The 26,477-nt window shown below is 39.6% G+C and overlaps 1 protein-coding gene across 1 annotated transcript in view; it reads right to left on the bottom strand.

Annotated features, from left to right (window-relative positions):
- The window catches only part of USH2A (usherin), a 580,026-nt gene that overhangs the window by 186,699 nt on the left and 366,850 nt on the right, over positions 1-26,477 (bottom strand). The window contains exons 38-39 of the mRNA XM_048843172.2: positions 8,665-8,815; positions 8,363-8,505 (exon numbers count right to left, since the gene is read on the bottom strand). Of these exons, the coding sequence (XP_048699129.2) occupies positions 8,363-8,505; positions 8,665-8,815 (294 nt within the window). The remainder of the gene's footprint in view (positions 1-8,362; positions 8,506-8,664; positions 8,816-26,477) is intronic.

Genomic DNA, 26,477 nt, shown 5'->3' with positions numbered 1-26,477 from the left:
ATCCCTATATATCACAATCAGCTCCTTAACTGTAAAATCAATGTGGAGTATAACATGTTGTCAATGTGGTTGTCACTGGAGGGAAGACTGCAAAGTATGACAGCTACACAGCTCAGCCTGCCAATGATAAAAATAAAATCATAAAGCTCTTTACTCAGATGTAATTGTTTATAGAACTAACTACTGAAAATGGGAACAGGGAGCATCTTTTTCCTTAAGATCTCTGATTCATATTTCAAGCCATTTCATTACAACATTAAAATTGGATGGTAGTTTCATTTTGGCAAATGAAATTATCTTTTATGGAAGGCTTTTTTGCTCATCTACTTCAAAAGTTCAGTCTCTACTTAAAATGAAGGCACAGAATTGTCATTAATCTTTTTTAATCACCAGCCTAGAAACACATGTGTTTATATACTTACCTGTACAGATTTTAGGGGGCCTATTCGCCCCACCCATGTGTGTATATGGGTCGATACATTCATTAATGTTCCGGGAGATGTACCTAGGGTACTGCTCATTAAAGCTAATGAGAGTTGCATCCTTTGACTGGAAGCTCTCTACCTAAGCAGAATAGACCCTCGTTCATCGTAAGCCATCTATTTTTCCCCCCAAGACCTCTTGGTGGTGAAATTATAGACATCAACAAAATGTGGTGTCAATTATAAACTGCAGAAACTATTGGCTCCATCCAGTGGCAATCCAAGTTCTACCCACAAGGGGAGCATGATTCTGTTATCACTTAGCCTCAGCCTTCCTCACTCATGACATTACCTCACCCCTTAGCTATAATATAATATGAAGTTGCATGCTCCTTTATGCGGAGGAAGAGCCACAGTTATGGAATGGTAATACTTTTGCCTGTGGTGATAGAAGAGAGATATCTTTACATTAGGACTTTTTCCAGAACAACACTATAGCAGATTACTCAAAGGAAAACAAATAGTTTTTTTTGTTAATCTCAACCAAGGGTCATGTGAGCACAGACATTTCAAATAATTGTATGAGATAATAGCACTATATTGATAGGCACTATATAAAATACATTGAAATAAAATGATTTTTCCTATTAAGGACAAACTGTCTATTGGTAAGATCTATCATCCATACTTAGCCCCATAAAGTCATGGCACAAGCAAAGGCACTGTAGTGGTCTCACGCTGAACAACTATTGTATAACATGTATGTTTTGCCTTTACCTCTTGTGAATGAGCATAGGACTTAGTTATGAAATCGGGGATGGCCTCTGAATCATTTGATCTGGAAAAAAAAAGGAAGGTTAGGTTGCCTGACAGAAACATTTTTGCTTAAGTGATGCCCAAAAGAAAGGTGTACTTTAAAGACAGTATAAAGAACTGTCCCATGGACTCAAAGAGCGCATGAATGTCAACTCAACACTAGATTGTTCCACTGTGCATGGGATCAAAGAACTCTGAAGAGATACAGCCTTCAGAAAGAGGGAGAGGTGTGCATGAAGCAGCACAGTGCTACTGTGAGAAAACTAGATCTTGGATCTTTATGAAAAGTTGAGTAGATGAAATGTTAAAATATCTTTTGTTACCAGTTGAGGAGGGCTGTATTTTTCAATATGGCCATGAACATCAGGTCATTAAACTGCTATGGTAAATCCAGTTGGAAGTGTTTCCTGTATTTGAAGAGGAAATTGATCAAATCCTGTGAGAAACCATCAAGATGTGGCCACTTAGGGTTCTATGCAGAGAGTTTCAGATGTGGACAGCCTTTGGGAGACTCTTCAGTGAATGAGGTTCTGAGATAATGGTAAAATCCACAACTAACATATGCCTTGGGAGCTATGGTCACCTGTCCAAAATGGAACTTAGAAGTGTTCCTGAAGCTTGGTTGTCAATCTTTCTAGTCATCTGGGATGTTTGAGGGAAGGGAGGAAAGACATAACCATAGGCATCTGACCAGAGGAACAGCAAGGCATCCACTCACCAGGCATGGATGCCAACTTGAAGAACAGATTTTGTTCGCTTTGTGTTGGACAAATCTACCCATGGAAGGAACCACCTCCAAGCAATCTGAAACACTTGTGGGCTAGATGCCAAGAAATGGAACCTAACCAGCAACAGCTGAGCTTGTCATTGTGACTGCTGGTCTCAAGGTAGATGTACATGGTTTGGGGGGACAGATCCAGATGTTCCAAGTGTAACAGGATCTTGCTGTTTAGGTTTTTTGCTTTTCATTTCACCTTGATAGTTAAGTCCTCATGGTTCTGGAGTCACTCTCCATGTGGATGGTTATAAACTGTGGAAGAAGAGGCTGATTTCTTCACTTGCCACTGCTCACAGCTTCAAGCAGTTGATGCTCAGCTGCAACTCCTGGGGAGACCATTTGTCCTGAACCATATTTAGACCTATCTGTGTTCCCCACCCTGACAGGTTGGCATTTGTGGTCACTTGGGTTCCTGGCAAATCTGCCAGTTATTTGTCCTTGAATAGTTGATGGGTTAGAGGCGCTCCACCAACACAGGTATTGCAGCAATTCTGGGAATAGGTGCAATAGGTGGTTCATTTTCTGAGTTTATCTAGTGACCAATAAAAAAATTGTGAAAGGGCCAGAGGTAGAGCTTTAGGATCATTTCCATCTGATCCCAATAGGCCTACAAGCCAGAGGCACTACTGTGCAGAAATCTGTTGAGTGCAGGAAAAATGATTGATGAGAACATGAATTTTGTTTGTGTTTTTCTCAGAAAATATCACTAAGGCCCAAGATGGTTTTGAAGAATTCTCCCTGATGTGACAGCACTGAGGGAGTTAGGGAGAAATCCTGCAGATAAACTACTGTAAGAACCTAGGACATTCCAGTCTGGCAAATGTGAAGTGACGAGCTGTCCTTATAACTGCTGTGACAAAGTTCCTCCTCTGCCTTGGTGGGTCCTGCACTTATTGGTGGATTTGCTCGCCTCAGAGGTTCATGGCAGCCCTCAGTTTGGCCACTTTCGTGGCTCAAATCTGCCGTTCACTCAGTTAGCCTCATCACTGGCCAGCATGGGGAAAAGGAAGAACAACAATCCCCGCAGTCTCTGCTGATCCACCTAGTGGATTGGGGAACAGGCCAGAGACCTTCCCCTCTGGTGGAACCCACAGTCCAGGTCAACTCCTCCGGCATCAAGTAGGGAGTTGGGGGAATGGAGGGATGGGGGGAACCCAGGCCTACCCTCTGCTCTGGGTTCCAGTCCAGGGCCCTGTGGATTGCAGCTGTCTACAGTGGCTCCTGTAACAGCTGCGTGACAGCTACAACTCCCTGGGCTACTTCCCCATGGCCTCCTCCCAACACCTTCTTTGTTCTCACCACAGGACTTCCTCCTGATGTCTGATAATGCTTGTACTTCTCAGTCTTCAAGTAGTATGCCTTCTCACTCTCAGCTTCTTGCACCTCTTGCTCCCAGCTCCTCGCATGCACACCACAAACTGACAGGTTTCAGAGTAACAGCCGTGTTAGTCTGTATTCGCAAAAAGAAAAGGAGTACTTGTGGCACCTTAGAGACTAACCAATTTATTTGAGCATGAGCTTTCGTGAGCTACAGCTCACTTCATCGGATGCATACCGTGGAAACTGCAGCAGACTTTATATACACACAGAGAATATGAAACAATACCTCCTCCCACCCCACTGTCCTGCTGGTAATAGCTTGTCTAAAGTGATCATCAGGTTGGGCCATTTCCAGCACAAATCCAGGTTTTCTCACCCTTCACCCCCCCCCACAAATTCACTCTCCTGCTGGTGATAGCCCATCCAAAGTGACAACTCTTTACACAATGTGCATGATAATCAAGTTGGGCCATTTCCTGCACAAATCCAGGTTCTCTCACCCCCTCACCCCCCTCCCAAAAACCACACACACAAACTCACTATGCTGGATAGTGAGTTTGTGTGTGTGGTTTTTGGGAGGGGGGTGAGGGGGTAAGAGAACCTGGATTTGTGCAGGAAATGGCCCAACTTGATTATCATGCACATTGTGTAAAGAGTTGTCACTTTGGATGGGCTATCACCAGCAGGAGAGTGAATTTGTGTGGGGGGGTGGAGGGTGAGAAAACCTGGATTTGTGCTGGAAATGGCCCAACCTGATGATCACTTTAGACAAGCTATTACCAGCAGGACAGAGGGGTGGGAGGAGGTATTGTTTCATATTCTCTGTGTGTATATAAAGTCTGCTGCAGTTTCCACGGTATGCATCCGATGAAGTGAGCTGTAGTTCACGAAAGCTCATGCTCAAATAAATTGGTTAGTCTCTAAGGTGCCACAAGTACTCCTTTTCTTACCACAAACTGAAGTGAGCTCCTTTTTAAACCCAGGTGCCCTGATTAGCCTACCTGTCTTAATTGATTCTGGCAGCTTCTTGATTGGCTGCAGGTGTTCTAATCAGCCTGTCTGCCCTAATTGTTTCCATAAAGTTCCTGATTGTTCTGGAACCTTCCCTGTTACCTTACCCAGGGAAAAGGGACCTACTTAACCTGGCGCTAATATATCTGCCTTCTATCACTCTCCTGTAGCCATCTGGCCTGACCCTGTCACACTGCTTCTTTGCCAACAGGTATTGGATGGCCCTTTTCCTCAACATGGTTACAAAAATGGCTGTTACAATGGTAAACACCCATGGAGAGAATGAAAGGCTGAAGGACATTGCCTGGAGTTGATATTGTTTGTTTCTGACTGCAAAGTGTTGAAATTTGTGATGACAGAGGTGTATTGGCACATGCAGACCATGGGAGCACATACAATTTTCTGCATGTTCCAGATGCACTAAGATCAAGAAGTTTTTCCTAAAGCACATGTGGAAATAGCAATTTTCCATTGTTTATAACTGGGTCAAATCTGGCTGAACATTTCTTAGAGCCAGCAAAAAGCATCTCTCTGACCTCAGGACTATCCCTCTGTTAAATTTCAACCCTTTGGTGTACTTTAGAGCAGTGTTAAAGCTACACTAAATATATGATGGGGTTGGGGATGGCATAAAACTGGCTTCAAGAGCTGTAACTAACTCCTTGGCAGCTCCCCCTCTCAGCCCATCCAGAATGTTCACTATGAAAGAGAAGCATTAAATAAGATGAATATCTTAATTCCATAACCTCGAGGAGGAGAGATTCCATTTTATTCTTAAATGCAGTGCATGAAATTCTGATCTCAGTTACTCAGCATAAATCCAGAGTAATTCTATTGTTTTCAATAGAGTTAATCCAGATTTACACCCAAATAACTGAAAGCAGAATTTAGCCAAGAAACTTCCTGAACTGTTTGTATTTGTCTGGCAGCAAATGGTCTGACATTATGCTCACGAAGATCACTGGAACAAACATCTTTTATTAACACATGTTTAACAGGTTTTAAAATATTCATAGGAAATGTACATTATTGTTATTTGGCACTGGTAGGTTAGACTTTTAAAAATGCATGGAATCAGTTACCGGTGTCAGACTAATGTAAATGAAAAAAATATTTAAAATATCTATTAACATTCTCTTCAGCATCTACCTTTATATTATAATATTTTTTCCCAGACAACAGATTTTTTATGGTGATGTTTACTGAATTTCCTCTCATCTTTTCTGGTTTCTTGCTAGTTATGTGAAAACAGCTATTATAAGTAAAATAAATATGGTCAAACCCTCAGCTGGTGTGAATTAGTGTAACTGTATTGACAGAGTTACAACTATTTACACTAGTTGATCAGGCCAATATACCTATATATGTGATCTTTCTATGGATATCTTTGTGCTACAGAGGCATATATTTGTGGGGTAAAACTCAAATATGGACATGGGAACATTTCTGTATTCTACCAGGTTAAGAGATACAGGAAATTTCAACTGTCAAAATTGCACTTTAAAAAGTCAGAGGATATTGGTTAGAAAGACCAGGTATTAAGTGTAGCTCTGGCAATAAGCTGTCAGTATAGGTGGCTTTACAAGCAACACGTTAAAGCCTTGACAGAAATACTACTTATGCCCATTGCCAATCATTCAATCTTTGTCAACTGAATTGAACATCCTTTCAGAGATGGCAGCCCTCCACAATGATACCAAAAATATACAATCCTCTGTCAACATTATAGAGGTGTAAGCTGTGTTGGTAAATTACAAACACAGAAATTGTTGGATACTGGAGATACATCAGCATGTATTCTTTATTAATGCAAATGGAGCAGGGCAGGGCAATGAATGCACAGTCACGGAGGGGATAGATTTTATAACTGCGTTACAAAAATCGTGTTTTTCAAGATGAAAAACCAGATGTGGCAGCAACAGTTTAAGAAGCAAATGAATAGCAATTCTCAAAACATTAGAGCTGGGCAAATATTAATGGAAAGCTTTCCATTAATTTTTCCTCAAATGTTTACATGAATTCACCTCAGCCACATCATGCCCCTTTTGTGTCTACTACCTACGGACATTAATGCAATCAAATTTTTCATTAAAATGTTCGCAGAAGGTAAAATTCACTCCTGTACAGAAGGCACAAGTCCTATGCACCAGTAAAATCCCATTTATGGTCTTAAGTGGGAATAAAGTGGAGCATAGGTCTTGAGAAAGGTCTCTGAACAAGAGTGAATTTCACCCAAAAAGCATATTTAGAAGTTGCACAACACATATTTGCAGAAACCCTATTCTAAACTTATACATCAATGACTGAGCTCAATGTGTACTCATCCCACACAGGAAAAAAACAATATTGTGTGATTTACCTGACCATTCTCAGAGAACTATTATAGTCTGAACAACAAATACACACAGATAACTGTTCAGTCAATCCACAGTTTTTAAAAAAAACATAAAATGTATGAAGTAATTTTACACAACAAGTGCATTAAAGGAAATTATGATCTGATCAAAAATCTTCACAGGTAGAAAAGAGGCTAAGTCTCTGGTTCTGCAAAGATTGACTCATATACTGAACTTTTTTCATTCATGTGAGTAGTCCCATTTAAATCAATGGGGCGACTCAAATGCTTACATTTAAGCACTTGTGTGTTTCCAAGATTGGGGCCTACATTTGTCTGAAAAGTTACCTCTTGTGAATGATTTGCCCAGCTGTAAAAAACATGTCTTCAACTGATGATATATTAAGATATATTTCTGTTTGAGACATTTTCTGAATACAGTCTGCTTTGATCTTAGAGAAAGGGGTGGGGACAATGAGGAGCCACAAATGGTGGCTAGTTTATACCTCAATTAATTCTGATACTTTAGGTCCAAGGTGCCTGATTTTGTTTTTCACACCAGTGTAAATCTGGAGTAAAAGGAAAAGCAGGACCAATTAGTTGGGATTTTATTTTTTCAATTAGAGAAAAATATTTTTCTCTCAGAATTTATCTTGCTTATTAAATGAGTTATATGACAGGAGGCATCTCTTAGGCAAAGATTTTGATTGTTCTGATATCTGGTATACTGGGGTCATTAGCTAATGATTTGAAAAATGCAAGAAAACATTTTTCAAAAGCAACAGCACCTTCAAGAAGTGTGGTTATGGCTATACTGGATACATTCATTACACAGCCATTGGACTCCAACTATGTTGTATCTGAGGTGTATGTGCATTTGTGTGTTTGGTAACTGCACACCTTCTCATGTGTTGTTTTCATATTGCACCTAGTACCTGTGCAACATATGTCAGTTAAAATGGCTACATTCACCCCCCTAGCTTTAATGTATCAAAGCAAGGGATTGTCGAACAAATGCAAGTAGAGTGAGTTTGCAAAATGTGGACCAATTAATGCCAGATATGGTGGATGGGTCAAGGGGTTGGCAATAATAAAATGTGCCTTCTTCTTACTGATCACTTGTTTGAATCAGTATCCAAAAGTCCTACAGAAAGCTGTCACACTACTTAGATGGCATCAGCCCAATGACCATAAAATAAATGACATCCTTCTTTATATTCTGAACAAGACGACAAGGCTATATCTTCATTTACTACTGACTTCAATACATTTACTGATGTAAATAAAATCAGAATCTAGCTCACAGAATGCAAAAAAACCCCTCACTCTAACAAATTATACACATTAACAAATATTTTTCTCTATCTGCATATGGCCATATGTGACTAGAGAGAGATATTATACAATGAAATGAGGTATTTCTCTGAAAAATATTCCTTTACATTCCTTTAATAAACAGTTCACACAACTCATACAAGATTTTTTAGGTATTTTTATTACTGTAGCTTAGCTCTCAGGGAGAAAATATGCTATTACTATTAAGCTAATAAAATGAGATAAAAGAAAGAGAAATCATATGCGATGCTAGGTTAGCCAGCAGAAGGATATGTATTTGTATTATCTGCTAACAGATGTTTAAAATAAGTGGGAATGCACTGTGTATTTTTGCAAGCTACTTACTGTCCTCTGCTGTAATCATTTGAGTCCAGTCACTATATGTATTACCATAACCATTGGAGACTATCATTCTCATCTCGTACATTGTATATGGCTGAAGATCTTTGACTATGTAGCTTAAGGAAGCAGAGGGACTGGAAAATAACCTGGAAAGAAATGAAGAATGAGTTATAAAGCTCCAAAATACAAGGGGAGGGGGGGGAGGTAGAAAAGAAGACCACAGCCACCCTAGGGGTGAGCCACATCTAAAATAATTTTACTTCTCTTCACTGACAATTTACAGTAGCATTTTATTGTTTGCATACTCTAGAATATCATCAGTGGAATGCCTAGGCCTCATCTGGAGTCGGTAACTGGGTAAGCCTGGAGCGTTATTGCGAACTGGTGTAGACCAGACAACCTGAAGACTGGTTGGTGTGGCAGATGAAAGCCTTGGAGGCAGCATGCCATCTGGAGCTGTCAAAAAACATGGATGAATTAGAGCAGAGAAAACCGTGGAGAACATATGCTGGATGGAATCAAAATGCTCCATATCCTGGAAAAACTGTTCCTCAGGATCAACAGCGATGTTAACATGGTCCATTTAATTTAACATTTTTGTTACCGAAGTATTGTACTTCTTTATGTTCTTCTTTCCAATACGCTTACACTAATATCACTGGGTTGAGAGAAACGCCCAAAACGCAAAAGGAATTCAGATGTAACATTCTCTCCCACCTGTTAGTATATCAGTCCCCACCCTGAGCCTGATTCTGCCAACTTTACTCACATTGAAATCAAAGGAACATCTCATTGAGGAAGTATTATTCAATGTGAGTAGCAGGACAGCAAAGTCAGGAACTTTATTCAAATACCCCTCCCCTTCTCTCATTAAAAACTTGACACACATTTTGGTAAATCAGATACTCAGCTGGTATAAATGAATGTAGATCCACTGAAGTCTCAGGATTTGGAACAGTACTACTTCCATTTGATTAATTCTAACTTTTATTGAGTGGGCCCAGGAATCATCGATCCAGCCCTATTCCAGGTTCCGAGGCAGCTCTTCAACTGGTATCAATCGGTGTAATCCCACTGAAGTGATTTACATCAGCTGAGATTGTGACATTATGTTTTTCTCACCATGAAGGACTAACCTGCTTGATAAACCTTTCATGTATAACACATATGACATTTGTGTATTGGATGCCAAAACAGCATATTTTCAGAACGTTAAATAGAAAGGTTGGATTATTTGATTTTTTTTTTCATTTAAACTTTTGTAAAATGCTGGTGTCTTTGATGGTTCAGTAGTTATCATCTGCATCTTTCTGTGGTCATCCAAATAGAAATTTTTCATCGCTGTTCTCTTTTTCTGGTACCAGGCTGACTGGAAGATTACTGTAAACCAATCTATGGTTCAGCATGTTCAACTGGCACCTACATTAAGGAACTGCAAATGATTGGCAGAACTACTAAACTGGGCACTTGGGTAAGCAGCACGTTGTAATTTAGTTTTATGATCTTCATGTACCATGTGAAGAATAGCTGTCTCCCAAGTGGCAAAAAACAGACATTGTGACCACATGGTGCCTGAATCCTTTCTGCTAGAGTTTAAAGATTAAGTTCTTCTCTCAGTTACCATACATTCGTGTAAATCGAGAGACTCCACTTATGTCAATGAAATTGTTCTAGATTAACACTGATAAACTAAAATCAGAATTTGGCATGCAATATGTTCTAAAATCTGTGTGTGCAAAATACAGTACACATACATAATCATTCATTATTTTAGCATCCATTTGTAAAGTGCCTTGTATGGTCAATTGTAAGTAAGCTCTGCCAGTACAAAATGAGAACAAAAATAAATAGCAATTAAAATAAAAATACTTTGCATTACTGTAGTGCCTTTCATCAAAGGACCTCAAAATGCTTTTACAAACATTCACTAATTAAGCCACACAATCTCTCTATGAGGTAGGGCACCATCTCATTCAAAATTAAATTGCATCTGAAGTTTAAATGTACCAACTGTTTAAGTACACACACAAACTCTACATAGATCAAGACCAGAAGTATACCACCACTAGCTGAAAATGCCGGGGGAATTCAGGTAAGGGAATCTAATTAACTCACTGGTAATTTGGCCAACAAGCTGGGGTTCACACCACTATATTTGAGAAAAGTATTATGAAAATATAACATATTGCCTGCTAAGGGTGTGGTCCGCTGGCTGGGTCACTGAACTGTGCTTATTCCCAGCTCTGCCGGTAGCCTGCTGTGTGTGACTTTAGGCAAGTCCTTCGAAGCCCTCTATATGCCTTAGATATCTCATCTGTAAAATGGAGAAAATGACTTACCTCTTTTGTAAAGCCCTTTGAGATTCACAAATGAAAAGGATCAAATAAACTCTATGTATTTTTATTAATTATTATGGTGGTACAGGAATGTTCAAGTGACAAATATGTAGCTGTTTGATAGTCAGCTATTTACAATACAGATATGAATTTAGTTGCCTAGATAATCAAAAATTAGAGGTCCAAATATATGTCATTGTACTGGTACAATGAAAAGAACAGTAGAAAATGTGGGCGAAACTCATCCCCTGTATAGGTCCATTGACTTAATTTGGTCCTTTGAGGTTTTCAAATCTTAGAATGCACAAAATATATACCTTTTGTATAAAGGATTTCCTGGATCTTGCAGAGAATGTCATTAATATGCATTGTGAAAAAGAAGACTACAGGAAGACTACTCACTTTTGAGTCTCTGTCGAGTAATAACTAGAAAGGTGCTCTAGAAAACTAGTCACATTTTGATCATTAAAACTTCGAAGTGTTTCACAAACAACCTGATCATTCTAAATTAAATATAGAACATATTCTGGTTATTTCAGCTACTTCCCATAACTGAGATGTTAATGTAATATTTCCCTCAGTTTAACCCCTTTTATCCTACTCTTATTCCCCAAAGTACCCAAGCAATAACTGGTAACCAGAAATAATTTAGCTGCAGGTTTCTCAACGGAAGAGCCATGTATCTATCAGCTTGATATATTGTCTTTAAGATGCAATGTTGCTCAAAAAGCTCCCCTCAAGCTTTAATATCACCCTCAGGGGGCAACCACTCCATTTGCAACCTACTGAATCAACATCTTGTCCAGTAAATCCTAACTAGACCTGGTAAAAAAAAAATCATGCTTCATCTACAAAAAGAGAGTATAAAGGATGGGAAAAAGTCTTTACTTACCTGTCTACTTTAACTATTGTATTGTGAGAGCAAATGGAGAAAGAATTATGCATAATAAATGGTTTAAACTGGCAATACCACCAGTTTTGAGAGAAAATGTAATCTAGGCAATAAGATACAGGAAGATGAGCCAAGAGATGCATTCTACTCACTGATCTGTCACGGACTTGCTGAGTGGCTTTTGAAAAGTCACTGAACATCTGTGCCTCAGTTTCCTCGACAAAAAAGGAGCTAATGATTTTTCAAAGATGACTGAGGATGAAAAGCCTTTATACAGTGGCTGCACTGTACGTGTTTCCTCTATTCTGAAAGACTCTACTGCTTTGAGAGAGATTTACCAATCACAAGTGTTTTCCAAAGTCCATAGGGCAATCTCTCTCAAAAACACAAGAAACTTTTAAACTGCAATCACCAAAAGTAATCATTATTATTTGAATGATAAAGTGGTATATTCATTAAATGGATCTGCATTATTCTACACTTCAGTACAATGCCACATAAGTTAATGAGAGCAAGAACATGCTGAAGGGCTACATTCTAATATCTATTAAATGGGTGTAAATTCAGAGTAATTCCAGTGAAGTCATTCTAGATTTACAGTGGTTGTAACTGAGATCAGAACTGGTCCTCACGCTGGTATATCCATAGTATCTGCAGAAGGCAAACACAAGAGTTTATAACTATGCAAATGTAATTCTAATAGTATGCCACATCTGCACATGCAAAATATTTTAAAATAGCACAGGTGCTGCATTTGCTTCTTATCTAAATGTTTTCCTTACACATGTGCGCATGCAAACTATGACAGCAGACATTTAACTACTGGGGAAGGAATTGGCTCTTCACAGTTTGTTGCCATAAGATTGAGGCGCTATTGCAATGATAACATAGTTCTGTCACTCTGTCTTTGGATGAATGTCTCCTTAAGTCATGTTCACTCTTGCCCTTTTCCAGGTCTAATTCACACACTTCGTTTCTTTATTTCACTGCATTGTTGTTTAGCCACCTCTGATTCATTTTCTCATAGGTGTCCATTCTAAGACCATATTATTCTAGTCACTTTTTCTGGCAATATGTTCTGCACCTTGACATTTGTTTCTCTTGGTTTTCCTCAAGCATGCCTGTTACCTTGGTGTTTGTTCTGTCCGCATAATTCCTATCATTGCTTTCTCCATAATTCTCGGTATAGGCACATGTTTTTGTCTCATTTACTCAGTGAGAGACCATGTTGCTGGGCCATATGTCATCACTAGAAGGGCATGGTAGTTATAAACCTTTATCTATTGCCAAAACAGAAGATTGCTTTTTCTGTGTCTCATTTTCACAGGTGCACTAGAGTCATTCTGGTTTCTCTTTTAACTCCTTCAGTCAGAACATCTCACTTATTCAATGTGTAATATACACATCCAATATTCTTGGGTTTTTCTTTTCAGTTATGTACCCAAGCATCTTATCCTATCTGCAATGTCACTATTGCACATGATCCATCCTACACTTTGTAGATCTCAGAGCTGATCTCTGCTATCCCGAAATATTGTTTGAAAAAGGATGGGTTTGCTGGCCCACTCACAGCAGATAATACTTCCTCTTTTCTTGCTCGGGTTTGGAAGTCTTCACTGAGGTGTACCTTTCCTTCTGACTTAATCATCTGCCTGTTCTTTTGTTGGCATTTTGTGGAGGTCTTTAGTAGCAGTTCTGCCACTGGGACACTGACCTACTCAGAAAAATTTGATTTTTGAAATTTTATTTTAATCCTTAAATCTGTTTTTATCTCAATTTTGTGCGTAATTCGTAGCTGTTAATTTAAGATCAAACTGCATTCATCTGCATGCAACAATAGCTATTCCAGTAACCCAAGTTGTATAGTACAACTTTATTAGGCAATGGCAAAACAGCAGCAGCAATGGGACTTCAACAAAGCTTTGTTCAATGGCCTGGCAGCCACAGTGAAAAACTGAAGGACCGTTTTAAGACAGCACTCTTATGGAGCCTGACTTCAATGGAGTTACTCCTGGTTTACATCAGTTTAAGAAAGAACAAAATTAGAGCTGATTTTTTCATACAATCTTAACTGTATTCAAGGCATCAGCTTCTGAAGTGAACAGAAGTGTAACAGATTTCCCCTTTCCAAAAGCATTAATTACCCCATCCTGAAGTCAAGGCTATAGGAGCAGCATTTAAGATGTGTGTCCTGTGCCTTATGTTGTTTTAAGACGAGAGCACAGGCACACTACTTCAGTCAAGTTATATAGAAGTTTATCCGCACTACCCAACTTGAACTTCTGCTAAACTACAGAAGATACAAAAGAATGCCAACAGACAATTAGTTGACTGATTATTGATTATAAATACCTGTCAGAGACACAATTTATAACTGCTCAGTAAAACCAATTATTTGTCATGATGTTTAAAAGGGTACCCAGGCAATACTATTACATAGTAAAGCGACTTTAAAAACTTCCCCCATGTACAATATTCATATGGGTGTCACAAAGTCCTTCTAAAACCACAGGTGAATAAAAGTGACTGAATCCTTTCCACTCCCCACACAAAGGCTATGTCTACACTACTGCCAGATCAACGCTATGGCGATCGATGCACGGGGCGGTCGATTTAGCGGGTATAGTGAAGACCCACTAAATCGACGGCAGAGCATTCTCCGGTCGACCCCGGTACTCCACCAGTAACAAGAAGAGTAAGGCAAGTCGACGGGAGAGTGTCTCCCGTCGACCCAGCACAGCGTAGACACCACGTAGAGTAAGTTGATCTAAGCTACATCGACTCCAGCTATGTTATTCACATAACAGAGTTGTGTAACTTAAGTTGACTTACTGTGGTAGTGTAGACATAGCCAAGCTCTTGCAAACAACATGACCACACCTTTTCACTACCTCGGAGAGTGCATGTAGCAGAAGAAGGGACAGGATTCTGCCCATCTACTCTGTGTGTGTTATCTGCAGGTGTTTTATGAACGGTCTTAAGAAGGGAACCTCAGAGCTGAAATTCTCATTTGTTATACCTTTTTGGGGTACAATATCTTATTTGGATTTATTTGGAGTCCTTTGAAGATCAAGAGTCTGAACAGCCTGAACATTTTCTGTTGGAGCAGTGGATATATCAGGGAATTGAAAGCAGCCTACAGAGCCTTTAACTCTAGGTTGTTGGTTCAAATCTAGCCTATGGTAGTAACAAACAAATCATTACCACTTGATGGTTTTAATGGGAACATTAGCTTCAGTGGGCCGTCCTTCGTATGTGTCTTAAGAGGTACGATAAAGTAGGACATTAGATTGGCACTGTGATTAGTTCAGTACTAATTTTTTTATATGAACCTTTTTAAAGCAATGTATTTGAGGCATCTGTAAAAACTTTACAGTAATATTGCACCTAACAGCTGGAGTAAAATACTACTCTTCTGTGTAGGATCCATGCTTAAAGTTGTGGCCAAGAAGAACAGTTTTGAGAAGAGCACAGGTCAGGCGGGCCTGGGATGGGCAGCCACACCACACAGCATGTTGCACACTTACTGCTTCTTTGAAAAGCTAGGGTATACTGAAGGTGACTGCAGGACTCATGGTCACTCGATCACACTCCATCCAGCCATGATGTGCCTGACACCATGACATGCAATTTACTCCTTTATCATTCTTTTCCCACCTGCTGAGTGGGAAAGAAAGATTTCCTTCATCTTCTACTCCCAGTAGGGATGGTGTCCCTACCCTCTGTTTGCCAGAAGCTGGGAATGGGCAACAGGGGATGGCTCACTTGATGCTTACTTGTTCTGTTCATTCCCTCTAAAGCACCCTGAATTGGCCACTGTTGGAAGACAGGATACTGAGCTAGACGGACCTTTGGTCTGACCCAGTACGGCTGTTATGTTTTTAGTAATTTATCCATGCAACACAGTAGGATTTGGTCCTTACTGAATTCTTTTATATATAATACAAATATAGATTTATGAAAGGAAAATATGTAAAGCTCAGTGGGTCCTACTTATCATATTTACACCTGAATTCCTGTATTAGCGATAGTTTTTTCTGGTTAATTGCTGTGCATAGATAACTAAGGTCATAACATGGCTCAGGCAAAGTCAATTTCACAACGATGGTCATCTATGGCATTGCTGTCCTTTTAGATTGTTTGAAAATAGAGTTATGGTAGCTTCGTGAAGTGCATAAAACAAGCACTTACTGTAACTCAACTGAAAACTGCACCTCAGAATTCTTCTTCCCCGTAACGGTTGAATTTCTCTTTGCAAAGGTGCTCCCTTTGGACATTCATAAACACACTAATAATTTACAAGAGCAAGAAGTTCTCTCTCTTCTCCTTTCCTATTCACTTGTGTGGGCATGTACTCTACAACTTCACCTGAAAGCAAACTGTTTACTGTTTTCATTTATTTGACTGCTGCAATGTGCTGTGGTTTATAAATGAAAAGGATAAGGAAAACAAATATTTTACATTTTGACTAAAAAGGAACGATATGGTCCATTGTTTGTATTAATAACCAAAACATGCCACAAAGCAGACATGTTGCTAAAGATCAGATTCTACCACCCTTAACAACACTGAGTAATAATTTCCAATGAGGCTACTTGCAGAACAAGGTACTACTCAACATGGTGGGGTAGCAGAATCTGGCCCTTAAAAACCAGTCACAGTTTTGGACTGGATTCTGATATTGTTACTCATATCAACTAGCATCCTACTCCATTAATAGTCCCATATAGATGATTTCCCTACTACTCACAGGAGTGAAGTGCTACTTTGTGTGAATAAGTGTAGCAGAATCAGTCCCACTGTTACTAAACAAAAAGAGAGATGTTTGTCAATTAATCTCACTTGTTTATCATCTACAGAATAAGAGGCCAGTTACCTAAAGGTTAGCTGGCTATTGTTCATGAAGGATCCAATAACTAATGTGAGAAGTGACTGCTAAGTATGCACTGTGCAACTAGAGAAAGATCTGGACTACAAGTTCAAACTAGTCTAACTTCTTTAGATTCTTTTAGCTTCAGCACAGCTAGTAAAACTTATCTGTAACAAAAAAACATTTCCACTGACTTTGACCCCTTTTTCTGTTTGCAAACTTTCTGCAAACAGATCATTCTTTTTAAAAATATATTATTTGGGATGTTGAATCTCTCAGGGAGAAGACTGAGAGCCCTGTAAGGAGAAAGATATAGTGAGAGATAAGCAGGCTAGGAAATCATAGGACACTTCAAACATTTTCTGGTCCTCTTTTTCCACATTTAATATATTTGGCTAGGCATTTGGATGGCAAATTTTACAGTAGCTGAGTACTTCCTTATGTGCTGGAGACACAAATATATAAACCAATTTTATTAGCTGTCTAGTACATTTTACAATCAATTCTGTCTTGTCACATTCACATCAAGTAACTGTGTGTACACAGGGTGGCCAGATGAGCACTTCATTCACAAATATAATTGTTCACATGTGAACATGCTCATTTGAACACAAATGCCCTCCTCAAACATTCAGGGGGAAAAAAACAAACACCCCCCCCCCCAAAAAAAACAAAAAGTTTGCTTGAATATTCACGGGGGGGGGGGAGAAGGGAGGTTGAAGATGGTGACAGAGAAAGACATTCTTGTGTCTGAGGGGATATGGGTTCAGTCCCTGCCTCTGCTACAGACTGCCTGTATCAACCCTGGGTAAGTCACAAAGTCTCCAATCCAGCAAACCTTTAGTCATGTGCTTAAACATAACCATGTGGATACTGTCCATAGAACTACTCAGGTGCTGAAAGTTAAGTACATGTGTGTAAGGGTTTTCAGGACCAAGGTTTTAGTCTCTCTATACTTTAGATCCTCATTTGTTAAATACGGTTAACCATACTACTTATTTTTTCCCAATCATTGTTTGTCTTGTCCCGTTTATATTGTGAGCTTTTCAGGGGAGGGACTATCTTTTAATATGTGTAACGTGCATCATACACATCACATTAGGGCTTTGGCTCTTGAGCCTCAAGGTGCTACTGTAATAAAATAAATAAAGGTGGTTTGGCTTCACTGTAATTCAGATTCTGTGAATATGTTAATGAATAAGCTTCTCCACTGCTTACTCTGTAGTACTGTGTGAGAAGTACAGAGAGTTAGACCATGAGATTACATACATACCAATTTCCTTAATCTTCTGGAATTTATCTGGGTAAAGTAAATTTTTGCTGTATAAGAATAACAACCTGTTCTTGGGTTTGGTGCATAAGAAAATGTATACTGAAAAGCACCATGAAGACAAAGGGATACATTCCCAGAGAATACATGGGGTTTTAGCCATTCCCTTCCTGTCTACCTTATGGTTTAAGGGCCCAGTACCGCAGCATCTAAACATCTTCCATGGTCATAAATTGGTATAACTTGGTTCCCACTGGACTTCATGGGGTCTTTACCTCCTTTCCTTTCCCCGGTTATAGGAAGCTTTGTCCATTTAATGGAAATGTGAGTCATGCACCTAAAAACTGCATGTGTAATCCTTCAAAAATTTACTCCTAAATGGTTTAGTAGTGTCTTCTAAATCTTAGCTTTCTGTAAATTTCCTTTTAGTTACAACTGTATTTTAGCAAATGGAAGCTAAGAAATTATCTTACTACTTTCTTCAGTTAAACTGTATTTTCTAGTATGAAGAAGAATATCATTTCCTGCTTACCAGAGGTGAATGGGAATGAAAACAAACCCATCAAAGCAACAATATTAAGTGGAAATGCTAGTTTGTGCATTATCTTAACCTACTGCCTTCAATTCTCTATAAAGCATATACCCTTTGAAGTAGCCAGTATGCTCTAGTTTACAAAAAAAAACTACAGCGTATGGCAGGCTCAGACAAAACACCAAAACTGATTGTATATTTTATTAAAAGCCTATTTTTTTCTCTCTCTCTCTCTCTTTTTTTTTTTTAAAGAAAAGTCTAATTTGGTTGTTGTTCCCTTAGGTACACAGTACACAGTTCATAATTCATTTGATATAAAATGCCAGTTTAGATTCTTGCACTTCTTTGATAAATGAGAAAAAACATGTACATTTCAATTTCCGTCTACACAGTTCTACCAACAAACCAGGCCCCCCACTCCCATTGTGCTGCTCAAAGACCTTTGTGTTCAATTAAACATCAAGATTCAGAAACTTTAGGGAATGATATTTCCAAGACATACAGTACAAATATGAGACTGGGAAAAAAGGTAATCATTTTCCTACCAGGTAAAATGATCTCTCCCAAAGAGCACCTTTGATCTCTGAATTAGTTCTCAGTTATAATTTAATATATCACAATTGTTAGCAGCTTTCCTTACATTCATATATAAAGTGATATAGTCAGCTCCACAAAGCAAACCACCACATTCTGCGGCTTTTTCTCTTCTCAACATTTGCTTGTGCCTCTATACCCGTGAGTGCTAATGGGGAAAATGTGTGCATATCACAGGAAGTGGGGGGAACTCATTTAATGGAATCAGTGATCATTCATACTGTAGAGCAGTTTTGCCTACATCACCCAAGCCTGTCATTGACTGGCACGCTGTACTAACAACAGAAGATCTACATGCAAAACAGTAGGATCAGGCCTTTAGTTGTAGGAGGAAATTATTACTATTAGAAAAATAGCAAAACACAATGTCTATGTAACTATTAGTTATTTTCTCATGTAACAAGTGAGATCCAGCCTGATAAACCCAAACAGTAAAATTTACAGAGTAAACAAAAATTCTTATCACTTCTCAAAACTGCCAGCTACTATGCTATGGCTGTCACGTCACATTACAAGCTGGTATCATAGTGGCAATATCCATAAATTAATACATATTAGAAAATAGCCAATTTAGGACCAGATTCTGAAACTTACTCACCCTGACAAATAAGTCATTTGATTGGCAGTATGAGTAAGATGTTACTTGTTCTGAGCAAAGGTATCAGAATCTGGTCCATAAGTAAAGAAGTTGCAAGTTAGCTTTGCAGCATTGAGGTGTAATCAGGGTTGTGTCAATATCTAATATCTAATAACAATAATGCTGACTAAGGAAAAATAGTCCTTTTTAGCCAGGACCCCAAGGGAAATAATCTCTGCCAAATTCAGGGCTAAAAGAGAAAAGGGGAACCAGGAAGCAGACTGTGACACAGTCATAATCCAGTTCCTGGTCTTCTCCTGGGGCAGAAGAACTAAGCTTGCTCAGTACAATTGAGCCTACAATGCTTTCTATTCATTGATCTCAATACAATTATTAAATATGATATTCACTTTTGGATATTCACTCTGTTGTTAAAGACATTACAAATACACCGTATATTCATTAATGCACCGTTGGCACCAGATCCTCAGCAGGTGCTAACTGCCATAGCTCCATTTGTACACCATTGAGGATCTGCCCCTCAGCATCTTGACTACAAAGGACTTGAACACTGGTTTCTTGTTCAACGATTGGCTGGCCTAGCCTAATTGTTTGTAATCACTTTAGTTTCACTGTAGCACGTATCCAAGTCCAAGCTAAGTTGGCTGTGTTTTGCCCCGCATCCCAAAACATAAGCAGAGGCACTACTGCCAACTCTGCATATATAAATGACAGCACATGAAGGGATGGAAAGGAAGACTCATGAAAACACTACTCCAGTTTTCTTCTATTGTTTTTCAAGAAATGTAAAAGGCAATTAATACTTCCTTTTTTTTAAACCAAGAGACCATGCCACTGATTTTATGGAGTAAGCTTTCAAAACCATTGTGGAGGTTTTTTAGCTGCCTGACTCCCACTAAAATCAACAGGAGTCTCCAATACTCCAATTTCACACAATACTCTGAAAATGGTAATTTTCCTAAGAGTGATGGTCTGAGCTATAGTTCAACAGAGTCCTCAAAACTTCTGAGAAGAACAAAACAAAAAAGAGAAGAAAAGTAACTGCATGTTTTCTTGCAATGGGACGCACCAAAGAGCTGTGAGTGTGTCGTTTGGTCTGTGAAGCTGTGACACAGTAATAACAGCATTTTGCATTTTCAGATGACAGTGAAAACATTCACCTTCCCAGAGAACAGTGTAGAGATCTATCATCAGGCAATGATCCGAGTTCTCTGCTCAGACATTGACTCCCTTTGTGGCCAAATTCAGCGTTGGTGATGTGTGTGAAACCCCAGTGCCTGCATGTCTGTGACCAGACCAGAATGTAAGCCTCTGTTTCTGTAGCTCACGAAAGCTTATGCTCAGATAAATTGGTTAGTCTCTAAGGTGCCACAAGTACGCCTTTTCTTTTTGTTTCTGTAAAGTGAGAACAGCTGCTTCACAAGAGTGTTGAGGGCTAATTAGTGAATGTTTACAGGGAGCTTTAAAAACAGTAAATCACTATATAAATATTAAGACGATGCTGAATAGTGCCATTGTGACATGAGTCACTTCTCTCTCCCATCATGAGTGATTAGGATAGTAACTTCAGTAGGAAGCCATCCCTTGACCAGATCCTTTTTAAGTGAGAGGTTTTTTTTTTGTTTTTGTCAGAGGCAGAGGTAAGGGGCTGCACACGGACACAAAGCTACAAACAGAAGTGTAACACACATGTATGTGTGTACAATCACGCAGACACAGAAAAAAAGTCATGATGAGAAGAAAAAAAACTGCATGGAGGTCAGCATCCAATGCTATTGGCAGGATTCACAAAGAACTTGATCGCAACCTTAACCTCCACAATAAGGGCCAGTGTATAACTGTGCTTTGTAATGAGCAGACCAGAGAATGCACTGTGGCACAGACAGTTTGAGGTTCTCCACTGATTTCCCCTTGCTTTGAGAAAGGAGCAAGTTATTTCACCTCTTGTCATGGAACAGCTTATTCTCTCCTGCAGGCCAGCCAGTTAACCCTAAGAATTGCACCACCGAGGCTCCTTCACGATAAGAGAGAGAATGATAAATTATGATAAGTAGGGGGAGGTCAATATCCAGTGATAGACGTGACTCCAAAATAAATAGATCTCTTTTTAAAAATAGCATGAATTCTGAAGAGACTTAAGAACCAAATGGAAGTTAAAGATAGGATCAGATTTATTTTCAAACTAAACAAAATGCAAGCCATATAGGGGCTATTTTAATCAGAAAGGAAAGATACAAAGGCAAGAGCACTTTTATGGCAATGATTCTTAAGGAACAATGTCTCTCTTTTTATCCCCTGGTGAAGAGGAGAAAAACAGTGGTTTTGATTTCTCTCCACCCTTCTATTCTTGCCCTCAGGAAGCTCTTAAGAGAGTCCCTTAATTTCTTTCTCCCCCTATGTAAACCACATGAGAATATGTAAACGCGTTAGGCTGGCAGAACTTTGCTGGAGGCTTGTAGAGTCCATTGTAAGCAGAGGAACTTCAAAGCTTCCTCTGCTGTGCTCACTAACACAAAGTTGGTGCTTTAGTCATATGTTTTATAAGTAGAATAACCTCTACAATCATGATGCCTTAATGCAGGAAGTACAAAAAGTAAATGACAAAAACCTGAAATTGGCCTCGACTCCCAGTTTATGAAAATGCCATCTTGTTGTAGAAATTGCAGCAGTGTTGTCCAAAATAAAATAAAAGGAGTGTAGAAAAGGGCTCAAATCATGCGACTGCAGCAGCATAAAAAATAGGTTCCCAACCCCCCCACAACTTGTATATATGTAAAAACAGGTGACAGGACAAATTCATGATGTGATTCATATTCGGTATATTTTCACTAGGAACATAAATATTTTTATTGTAGGATGTATCACAAAGCATGACGACTTTATTAGCAGTTCTTAACAGTCTTGGAAAGATTTACACTGAATGAAAAACAGTGCACAAATAGGCTTAAGATTTTATTTAAATTGCATACATCGTCTAAATTGTGCACTTGTTTTATACACACTTGAATAGGACGGACAAGAAGTTTATATGGTGAGAGACTGCCATTTTAAAATACCATCCACTGCTAAATCCCACAACAGCCTGGTTTCCATATTTTTTATATATTTTTCTGTGTTCATATATCAGTTTCTAGTTCTCTAGCATAAAATATATTCTGGTACAGTTTGTCTGCAAATGACTATGCATCACTTAAGACTCATGCTAATGACTAAAGTTCTGCAGAGATCTAGAGTGAGCCCCCTGCACCTAGCTACAGCTAAGCCACCCAATTCACCATGCGCTAGGGCAATCACTTTGTAACTGGCCACATCAGCTTTTGGGTTAATTGCACCTTTATAAATGTACTATCTTGAGCTGTTTGATGTGTTGTCTCATCTGCATTCCCAAATCCAGTACGAATATCCAGAACCTCCCAGATCATACAAAGCTGCAGATACTGGGTCAGGTCTTTGATAACCTCCTCACTCTAGCTGCTTTACACTGCTTCTGGACGAAGTAGCCTCAAAACTCATGTAACAGCTAAGCAGTGATTGCCCAAGTGTATGGAGAATCCTTGGGTGGTTTAGCTACAGCTATGCCACGCCTTCACAGCTCCCAAAGGAGGGGACAGGAGACAGGGCTCTTGCAGGCTAGGTTAGAGGAAAGAGGTGTGGCAAGAATGCCACTGAACTGATGATAACCAGAGAGGGGAGGTTTGTTGAAACTAGGTGCAATTTAGAACAGCTGCCTCAAATTGGTCCCTGGGTGGCTCAAATTCAGTGAGGCAGATGTACCACTGTGCCCCACCCCCATTTGAATTTGAAAATGTGGTCTTCACCTGTGCTCCCCTTGCCCCCCATTTGCACTTTGTCTTAGGCCAGCTAGAAAATATAATACTGCCTTTCCCCAACCCTTCCCCCACCTGCCAGCCCACACACACACACACACACACACACTCACTCTCACTCACTCACTATCAGTTCCCTGAAAATGATTTGCTGCACAGATTAGGAAAGGGAGGATAAAAGCGGGAAGGAGAACTAATGAAAGTGACAATCAGATAAATATAGCTGAGGCTAGAGGGGGATTTTTGTTTCATTTGAGACATGAGAACAACTCCCACTTTACTACATAAACACATTTACAACCCTACCCTCATATCCCATGCCACCATCCTTATGGCCAAAAGCTGGATGTCCACACAGTTTATCATTGTTACTCCTTAATTAAGCAGGACATTGCTGAATGACATAGCACTAGCATATCCTCTCCTCAGACACTGCCTGCTTATTGAATGGTGATCAAAATTTTCATTCAAAACCTTTTAACGCCCTCTCCCCCAAACACACACAAATGGTCTTTTGGGGTAAGTGAAAACTTTTCTGAGAACCTTCTGTTTCTTAAAAAGATTCCAGTTTTTCATCCAAACTGGAACTGCTGCTATTTTGAAATATCAGAAATTTCAAAATTAAGTATTTTAAAATGTTGATATTTCAAAATACCAAAACCTTGAGCTTTTCCTTTTTGTCACTGAATGCAACAGAATGAGATCAAAACATCTTTTTTCATTCTTATTTTTTTCTGATTTCATATTTTCCCTGTTGCCACTCTCACTTTTTAAAATAAGAAGTTTGGAAAAGGCTACAAAAAGGACAATGGCTCCCCCCATCCCAAACATTATTCCATTCCATTTAGAGGCAAAACGGGGCATGTGGGGAGGATAAGGACTGAGGATGGAGATGAAATATCACCATCAACATCAGAAATTTGAAATATTTGCTTTTTTAATTAAAAAATTCAAGAAACATGATTTTTTTAAAATTTTGTTTTGGAATGAAATTACTCAAAATTTCAAAAATTTTGATGAAACTTTTTCCTTTTTTTTATTGGACCAGATTTAACATGGACTCTCATGGCATGGCAATTCATACCCACTGGGTCACAGGAATAACCCCAATATTGTGGCCTTTAGCCCCATCCTTAAATACTTTGGACCTGACCATCCCATCCTTACATCACTAAATATTCATTCATTCAAGTAGTCCCAATGTCTTCAAGGAGACTACTTTTATGAGTAAATGCTCACCAGTATAAAAGATAGCACAATCTGGCTCTTATTTATTTATAAAATTAGGTCAATGATCTCTGTCATGTGGTCTAATATCCAGTCTCATAGCTTGCTCCCTAAGGTAAAAGTGTCAGGGGGTCCTCTGGCTGCAATATTTGTGGTCATGTAAGTAGTTGGTGATCAAACACCAAGGGCTGTACACAAGCAGGCTCACTTTTCAATCTTGTGAATAAAGAAAAGAATAGCCTGAGCATGGAGGAAGCTGAGCGCCATGAGAAAAAGACCCAATGGAGGATGAGTCCAGTAAAGAAACTGAAAGCTCCCTCACTTGTGCATCTCGGTATCTGAGTTAATCATAAATACAAATATGTTCCATAAATTATGCTAAAAATTAAAGAGATCCCTTTCACTGTTTATGCAGCCATTTTCTTAATTAGAGAGTGGCTTCTAGAGGTGGGAAGGGAATTGGTTTTCCCAGCCCACAAAGGTTTTTGAGATTTTGAAAGTTTCCCCATTCCTCATCAGGCTAGAATCAAGAGATTTGTGAAGCTTGTCAAAAGACACCCCTTCTGGAATTGCTAATAGCCTGGTGGTTGGGCACTCACCTGGGCTGTGGGAAACCCTAGCTCAAGTGTCTGCTCTGCATGATTCAGACCAGTGTCATGAACCTGAGTCCCCTAATTCCAGATGAGTGCCCCTACCACCAGACTACTGGCTATTCTAGAGTGGGTCTCTCTCAATCTTTTCTGCTGAAGCTGTTCCAACTTGTACAAATAACTAAATATTTATTGGAGTAGGAACTTGAACCTGAGTCTACACATCCCAGGAAAGTGCCTTAACCATGAGCTATAGAGTCAGTTTCTTTCTCTCTCTCTAGTTTGGGCCAGAAATCCCATCCGGGACCTGAGAAACTGGGACATTCCCACAAAGAGTTTCCGTTGCAATTAATTGGCATTTCCTCATTGTACAGGGGATTCATTCACCGCAGGAGCACCTTCTCATGGCCAGGTATGGTGCAGTTGCTGTCTGTAGGCAGGGGGTGGGAAGAGGCGGGGCGTGGGTGGGGGATTGGGAGAAGGGATGAAGTGGGGGTGGGGCCTCGGGCAGAGCGGGGGTCAAGCACCCCCGGGGAATGTGGGAAGTCGGCACCTCTGCAACCAGCCCCTCTTTAGCTGGTCTTCATTGTCAGTTAGGTTGGCTTTCTCTATCTGCCAGGTATGTTAATTGCCCTCTCAGGTCCATATTAACCCTGTCAGGGCCTGTGTGGGGTACACACTCCATCACACTGATGAACATCTGTTTCACTGAAAACCTTCCATGCAGCTCTAGTGGCTTCCCTTCCCTCTTTCACATGGGAACAGAGCAACAGCCAGAAGGAGCCCAGAAGCCTAGGGGGCTCCTTCCTCAAAGCAGCTGGCCTCCCCTCCTCCGTCCACATGGAATACAGCACAAGCAGCCAGGAAGAGCCTTCACAGACTCCTGAATATTCACTCCACTCTGCCTCTCAACTGTGCTCACCTTCCTTCCTTTCCCCCTTCCCCTTCTACCTCCTTCCCCCTCAGTTTCCCTGTCTCACTCCAACAATCCTGTTCTCACTCACACTTCAACCCTAAGTATCATGAAAAAAACAAAGAACACAACATCTAATCTAAGTGTTTGTAATATAAATAAAACAAACATACAAAAAGAGGACACAAATCTGGCACAATGAGAATATCTGCCATCATCCTGATCATTTTGCTCAGATGTTATTTATTTATTATAATTATTTGTTATTTTTATTATAGTTGCACTTAGAGGCGCCAACTGGGCATTGTACAATTGTATATTAGGAGAGAATCTTTGCTTACAATCCAAATAGACAAGGCAACTGAAAAATGAGAGCATGGAAGTATTATTGTCTCCATTTTAAAAGTACAGCATATTGTAATCCCTTCCACAACACTTCAACTGTTTCTTGTCTAACTGGAATGGAAGC

Source organism: Caretta caretta, chromosome 3 (assembly GCF_965140235.1).
Source record: "Caretta caretta isolate rCarCar2 chromosome 3, rCarCar1.hap1, whole genome shotgun sequence".
NCBI lineage: Eukaryota > Metazoa > Chordata > Testudines > Cheloniidae > Caretta > Caretta caretta.
Note: the sequence above shows the minus strand (reverse complement) of the source record. Positions and strands in the feature narration are given on the sequence as shown.